The sequence below is a fragment of the Microtus ochrogaster genome, unplaced genomic scaffold (genome assembly GCF_000317375.1).
Source record: "Microtus ochrogaster isolate Prairie Vole_2 unplaced genomic scaffold, MicOch1.0 UNK115, whole genome shotgun sequence".
In the NCBI taxonomy this organism is placed as follows: Eukaryota; Metazoa; Chordata; class Mammalia; order Rodentia; family Cricetidae; genus Microtus; species Microtus ochrogaster.
In genome coordinates, this window is record NW_004949213.1 from 500,863 (window position 1) to 508,397 (window position 7,535).

The 7,535-nt window shown below is 54.3% G+C and overlaps 1 protein-coding gene across 1 annotated transcript in view; it reads right to left on the bottom strand.

Moving 5' to 3' along the window:
- Ltbp4 (latent transforming growth factor beta binding protein 4) overlaps nt 1-2,922 on the bottom strand; it is a 33,931-nt gene extending 31,009 nt beyond the window's left edge. The window contains exons 1-4 of the mRNA XM_026778236.1: nt 2,636-2,922; nt 1,964-2,022; nt 1,691-1,823; nt 1,135-1,244 (exon numbers count right to left, since the gene is read on the bottom strand). Coding sequence (XP_026634037.1) covers nt 1,135-1,244; nt 1,691-1,823; nt 1,964-2,022; nt 2,636-2,922 — 589 coding nt within the window. The remainder of the gene's footprint in view (nt 1-1,134; nt 1,245-1,690; nt 1,824-1,963; nt 2,023-2,635) is intronic.
- Nucleotides 2,923-7,535: the final 4,613 nt, after the last annotated feature.

Genomic DNA, 7,535 nt, shown 5'->3' on the forward strand with positions numbered 1-7,535 from the left:
CCCCCCGCCCCGCTCCCTCCCGGGCGGCCGCGCGGGGGCGCGTGGGGCTGGGCGCTTAGCCAGAGGCGCGAAGGCTGGGCGCTAGACTTGCAGGGGGAAGGGGAGGGCGCCCCCTCTGCTCCCAACCGCGCTCCAACAAGTGGATGGGGCCCGCAAGGGAGTAGCAGGGAAGGGAACAGGTGGGGGCGGGCGGGTTTGCCCTCATACAGAGTTGAATCCATACAGAGGAAATCCATCAGGGTAATGGGGGTCACATTTGGGGACCCAGCTAAAGGATGGTCCTCTGACTAGGCACAGGGAAAGGGCTCCATCAAGACAGCGGACAAGGATGGCCTATGTGGGCAGAGAGGTGGCACATCTGTGGGTGATGAGAAGGGTCAGTGCACAGGGCACATAAAGGAATTGGAAGAACTGGATTCTGGAGAGGAGGCTCTGGGGGGTGGGGGAAGTGAGCTACACCTGAAGATGTTACATCAGGCCAAGACTCTACACCTGGTGGAAGAGGTCGGAATGGATATAGGCAAGGGATGGCTGCAGACTGTAGTGGGGGTCCTCACATCTGGTCTGGGGCTAACATCTGGAAAACTTTAGGAAGGAGGGGATGCATCTGGGCTGAAGGCCACACAGCAGGAGGGGGCTTCTGAGGGTGGTTGAGCCTTTAGAGAGATCTAGTCTGGGGTACAGAGCTGGAGTAAGAACAGGGCCAAGGGAGGGTCTGGCATGTAAGAGGGGAAAGCCTTTGGCCCCTAGCCGTCCCGCAATCTTGGGCATTCTGTGCCCGGGCAGGCGCCAACCCGCACAATCGCTTTTGTTGTCTGGGCTGGTTCAGCCTCCCTCTCTGCTGGGCGAGTTGCCCCCCTCTTCAGTCGCAGGAGCCCGAGCCCGGACGCCTGGCTTCCCGGCCCCACCCCGATGGGTCAGCGCCTTTGGCCTGCGTCTAGTTCTGTCCCTGGCTCACCTCGTACTGCCGGACGCAGGGGTCCCTAGAGGTGGCGGCGTCCTGGGGAGTGGGGTGGACTGAGCTACAATGGGGGACTGGTTGGCGGCGGCAACACCGTGGGAACCAGACGGCTTTATCTGGCCCGGAACCATCCCCCTCCGCCCCCTACACGGAGGAAGGGCGGATGTTCTTACCCCGGGCCTGGCCGGCAGGGGCGCGATGTGGGGGCCTCCTTTTCAGCAATGCCCGGGCCCACGGCCCTCGGGGACGCCTTTGCCTCAGCAGAGCTCGGGCCTCCTGCAAACTGGGTGGAAGGGGACGGAAGAGGCTGTCACCACTGTTAAGTTGGTTCCCTTACCTCAAGGAAAGGGCCCCCTAAGCTAGAACTCCTAGGAGTGCTCTGCCCAACACTGCCCCCAGCCCTTTTATGGGGAGCAAACCTTGGGTGTTCTTTAGAGAAATGCTTTCAGAGAAAAGACTATGAGAGAGAGAGAGAGAGAAAGGAGAGATGAGACTTAGACATGGAAGGGACATAACAAGAACAGAGAGATGAGGTGGATGGAAAGAAAACGGGGTGGGGCATAGAGACAGAACAGATCAAGTGGAAAAGACCCAGTGATTAAGCTGGGCAAGGAGGAGAATCCATAGAAACACAAAGACTACAGTATGTGTCACTGTGTGTGTGTGTGGGGGGGGGGGAACGGGACTAGATGTCCCTGAGGGAAGATCACGGAGGAGTCACGTGCTTACGTCAGTGGCTGCCAGTTGAGGGACACCTGTCTCTTCTCCACCGGGCTGGGGCTGGACACTGGAGGTGTTGGGGTCAGGCACCCCTGGAGGTCTGTGCACCTGTCACGTGGGCAGTTTCGGACCCTGCAAAAAGCTTCAGAGACAAGCAGGGACTCAGTGGGGCATCAGGGAGTCTGAGCCTCTACCGAATGCATCCTTCTATTCATTTTGGACGAGACTGGGGAAGGGAACCTCTCACCCCCACCTACCCCCATCCCATGTGGAAGAACCCACCTCTGGGACAGCGGTTCCTTCTAGGTGTCTGGCCTAGGCAGCAGAGACAGGCAGCAACACTGTAAAGAGAAGAACGGGGCTGTTCAGCTTCCTGGCACCCCAAAACTCCCCAAAGGAAGGCAGGGATGGATCACAGAAAAGAAACCAAGACAAGACTTGAGGGAACCCCAAGCAGATAAGTAACTTAACGTGAAGCATTTCTCTGCATGCCTGTGCAACCAGAGGAGGCAAACTGGCCTAGGCTTTCAGTATAAGCTACAAAAAAAAATTTACATCTATGTATCTTATGAAATTCATCATCATCAATCATCATTATTCGAGACAAAGAGTCTCATTATGTAGCTCTGGCTAGCCTCGAACTTGTTATCATTTTGAGACAGGTCACACACGGTAACCCTGTCACCCACGGTAACCCTGACTGTTCTAGAACCTACTGTGTAGCCCAGGAAGTCCTCAGACTCACGACAATCTTCCTACTTCATCCCCTCTAATGCTAAGGTTACATACGTAAGCCACCACGTCAGGCTTAAAATGATTTTAAGAAACAGTCAAAAGAGATCCCTAGCCCGGCCTGTCTGGCGTCTAGAACTCCGCCTACTAATTCTTCGCGAGTCGGTACTCAGCCGCCATCCTGAGCCTGGTCGGTAGGTGGCGCCACACACACACACAGACCTCAGCGGCTGTGCACCGCGGTGTCTCCTTAGACTGCGGGTCCAGCTCAGTGCTGAGGTGGAAGGGGATACCGGAGTCCAGGATTGGGAATCCCGAGGCCTGACTTTTATCCGGTTCCCGCCTTTCCAGGCTGAACGTCCTGGGACCAGCGTCTCCTGGTCCTCGGGCTTCAGTGTCTGAGAGTAAAGGGTCTTTACTGGACATGTCTCGGCGCCACAGGGTCTCAGCGTCAGCCCCTTCAGGGTACTGCCAGAACGTCGCAACCCAGCCCCCCCAGACAAGTCCATTATCCCCAAGTTAAAGGGGGGCGAGGAATGAAGGTGCACGTTTAGGCCCAGAGAAGACAACCCTGGAAGATGCTGAGAAAGGGAATCCAATGCTCAGACCCATTACAGATGAGTAGGGTTCAGTGGGTTAGCAGGCTATCACGGGGGAGCCTTCGAGACCCCCCAACCCGGTCGCCATTCCTCCCGCTTTTTCTCCAGGTTAACCCCTTCCCAGCCCCGCCCCCGGCGCGGCTCGGGTTACTAAACGCATTCCCAGAGACCGAAGCGGGAGCAGGGCCCACGGCCTTTGTAACCGAGCGGAGCGCAGGGATGCCAGGCGCAGGGCCGGGGTTCTAGGCAGACAGTCTCCTCCGATCCTGTCACCCGCAGAAGAGATGGATGCCTGTAACCCCCAAGTTAAAAAACTATCCTGGATCTTTCCGCCAAATCATTCGTAATTCATTTAATCCCGATGAGCTCCGATCTCAGCTTACTAGAGCATCAGAAAACCCGAGTATCCCCTACACAGGTTCCCCTAGTCCCCCTGCCAGCGGCCCATTCGCGTCTTCCTATTCCATTAGAACAAAATAGAGTCCTTTCCAATTAACTCGGCGCCCCTAGAAACTCATAACACGGCCATTTTTCTTCAAGACCTCACCACGACCTTCTAGCACCTTATTTTGTTGGGCACTCAAGAAACTTGGGGAGCTCCAGGTTAGTTCAAGGGCCCCACCCATCTCATTCTAAGACAAGTGGAATCTTTACCGTGGTAACAACTATCCCCCAATAAACTTGGGGATTGGCTGGAACCTTATCCATCCCACCACCCTGGAAGTCTCAGCACTTCTCGAATTTTAGCGTCTGCAAAATACGGACTCCTAATAGATCCAAGAGCTTTGACCACAGCATCCTACCAAAAGCATTTGCTTTGGAGTCTCCTAAATCTGAGGGTGTTGCTTCTCCGGAACTATCAGATATACTGGGTGCAGCATGCATGCGGAAGAAGAGTCTGCAGTGGGCTTACCCGGCCTGGTGGCCCGGGACCACCTTGTCCTCTACGGCCTGGCTAGAGCTGGGAGTGGGGCTGGGGCTGCTAGCAGAGGTGGCAGTTGAGAGCAGCAGGAGGAGGAGGAGGGGGCGGTGGCCACAGAGGCCAGACCTGCACATCCTGTCGGGTTCAGAGTCCGGCTCCGGGAGGGCAGTGTGTCCAGTGGGTCCCGATCCGCTTGGCCCCAGCCCCGCCCTCTCTCCCGCCCCAGCCGGAGGCCGACTCACTTTCTCCACGGTGCAAGCCTGGGGCTGTGAAACTTCCCGCCAATCGGATCCCTGCGCTGCCAGCGCTCTGAGAGAGGCCAATGGGTTCGCGACAGGGGAGGGGCTAGACGGACAGGTGCCGGGCGGGGTGGCCCAGGCGGGGAGTTCTGGAGGTGGGAGGATTTCCAGGGAATCAGGTACTTGACTGCAACAATCTCTCCTGAGCAGGGCCAAGGGACAAAAGTGGTCGCCACCGAGATGGATGCATAGGGCTGTCCAGGTCCTCTAAGCTGGACTTAGGCTAGCAGACCTCACCCCTCGCTCAGGGCTGGGAGGATTCTGTTAGAATGTAGCTCTCTGGCTAATGGAACTGATAGTTCCCCCAGGTACCTATCTATCAGGTGAGAGACCAGATTCTGCTGCTGTACCAGACGTAATGGCAGTCCCCAGGATGAGGCAAGGGAGAGCCTGAGCTCCAGGCCAGCCTGGGCTACATCATGAGTTCTTCCTTTCCTCCTCAGCCACCCCAAATCTCCAAGAAACAAGAAAGTAGTATTGGGGTACTAATCTTACATCCGACCCAGGCGTCGTCTCTGTCGACCACATCAAGCCTTCCGGAAAGATGGCCCTGCCCGCTGTTTCAGCCTCACCATCTGCAAAAACTTGTCCCTCCCAAGTTCTGCCCTCTGTGAATCCAGGCTACGCCCTTGACCAGACAGCTCCCTGAGAGCTCCCAGCTCTACCCCTCCCACACCCCTTTCAGCCTTGGTCCCTAGAAGAAACCAGAACCCCTTCCTGCCCCACTCCTTAGCGTCTCCCCCAACAACCCACACAAGCCCAGAACAATAAATAGCCTTTGTTCTTGGAGACCGCCAATTTCCTCTTTTCTGGCAGGGAGGAGCCTAGGCTACAGGAGATCATAAGCCCACCCACTCCCCACTCATGTTAGTGGGTTCCAGGCTCCAAGCCCTTGTTACAACCTCCAAATTCAGTGGGCCTCAAGCCCAACTTCTTCCCCTCTCTATAAACTTGAATTCCAGCCTGGCATGGTAGTATAAGCCCTGGAATACCAGCTCTTGGGAAGGGGAGCCCGAGAAGCTCCAGGCCAGCCTAGTGGAAAAGCAAATTCAGAGCCTTCAAGAGATTACATGCAAGAACCTGTTTCAAACAAACCAACCCCAAGTCCCCACCTTCTTAGCCTCACGAACCTAGAGCTTCAGTCTGCTCCCACCCTCACCCCCGCCCTCGTGAGTTCCTGCTTTTGCTTGAGCTTCAGACAGAGAGAAACGGGAGAGGGATTCCCTTGGCATTCCAAACCCCACTCTTCCCGTTGCTCCACTACTGGGTTTTGAAGTCTCATCGCTCAACAGTTTGACTGTTTTTTTCCTCGAATCTGCTTGGAATTGCCTTGGATGCCTGTTTCTCCTTACTTTACCTTGCGTGTTTGAGCATGGCAAGTGTGTGCCCACCATACACCAGCCAGCTGGTTGACTAAAATAAAGCATTAGCCCTGCCCCCAGGCATATTGGGGTTCCAGCTACAGAAGGTAAGCAGGCCTCAGGACCCACGAGAGCAGGAAATGTTCCACATTCATGCCATCCCCAGTCCCATTCTTTCCAACGGAAGACATACAGGGCACACACCTAACCCCTCCCTGCAGTGAGCCACACGGGCTGATTCACTCAGCCACCTTCACACCATTACTGCCACCTACAGCAATACATGCCTCCGCCCCACGCTAAAACCTAGACATCGGGCCCACCCACTGTCCAGGGTCATCAGGCCCCAGGTGCAGTTGGCAGGCAGGACTCATCACAGCTATCCATGGGCTGACCCAATGCAATAATGGAGTTCCAGTTTAGCCATTAACTGTGCTCCATGCTTCTGTCTTTGTGGGATCCCCCCAAGTCCCTGCTCACACAGCCCTGTGGGGTACCATGCCCCTCACCTGTCTCTCCCCTCCCCATATCCTACCCTGTGGCTGGAGCATTTGCTGGGGGCGCTGCCGAAATTTCTCCCTTCTGCCCAGGATCCAGGGCATCGTCAATGCTCGTTGCTAGGCAACAGCCTCTGGCTCACCACTGCAACTTCCGGGGATGGCAGGGATGGTATTGGCTTCCCTTCCCCCCCCTGAATTTGAAGTCTCCAGTTCTCATTTTTTATTTTTATATCATATTTATGTTTTTTTCCGGATCATAGTAGGATCTCAACACTTCAAAACCCTCTAGAGCTCTAGACTACAGCATTCTAGAAGATTCTCCACATTGTTCTCTCCTCCAAACACTTTCATTCCGATTGAAAAAACACTTTGATTTGACAATATGCTCTGTTTCTTCTAAAATCATGAGGATTCCAGATATACAAGAGTTTTCTGGCATGGAAAAAATGTCCTCGGTGTTCTAGACCTCTGATCATTACAACGCACCCTCACATTTTAGGCTGCCTGACAGTCTAGTTTCTAATACTGTAGAATCCCTACCGTCACATACTCCCCAGGACTGTACTGGCATGTGACAAATAATCCAGAGTTTGGGGGTCCATGGACCCCAGGTTTGAGCATCATTCACCTTTTCACACTCCCATCTGTGTCCCGGATGGGCTGCGATCCAGAGAATTCTATGCCACTTTGGACTTTTTTTTTTTTTTTTTTTTTAATCCCAGCAACAGTCTGGGACTGGACTGGTTACCTCAAGAGGAGAGAAGGTGTTTGTTGTTCTTTTTTTTTTTTTTTTTTTGGAGGGGTGGAATAAGGTTACTCAGTCTGGCTTCAAAGTCAGGTGGCAGCGGATGACCTTGAACTTCTGCTCCTCCTGTCTTAGCCTCGGGAGTGCTAGATTCTAGGCCTGAGCACTGGGCATACCACGACAGATGGAGGTTTCTGGGAATTTGTTACATTCCCTCTTGTTCCCTTGGCATCTCAGCGGCCTGGGTTCTCTGCATCTACTAATCTTTCATTCAGCACTGTTTGTTTTTTGAGTCTTTTTGTTTGGTTGTTTGGTTTGTTTGGGTTTTTGTTTTTGTTTTTGCTTTGAGACCAGGTCTCACACTGTGTAACCTTGACTAGTGTGGAATTTACCACATAACTGGGCTGGCCTTGTACTCAGAGAGATCTGCCTGCCTCTGCCTCCTGAGTGCTGACCTAATGGCAGGCACCCCCATGCCAGACCAGTGCTTTTTGTAACCGGTCTTCCACTCTGACCACCTAGGACTGACCCCTCTTCCTAACCTCTGAGGGCTCAAGGCCCACCTCAGGACTCTACCCGTTCACCATACTGACTGCAGTGACTGATTCAGGAATGGCTTCCCGACTTGATTCAAACCCATGAAAACCTGTCCTGTGGTTTGTGTTTGTTTTGTAACAAAGTTTCTCTGTGGAGCCA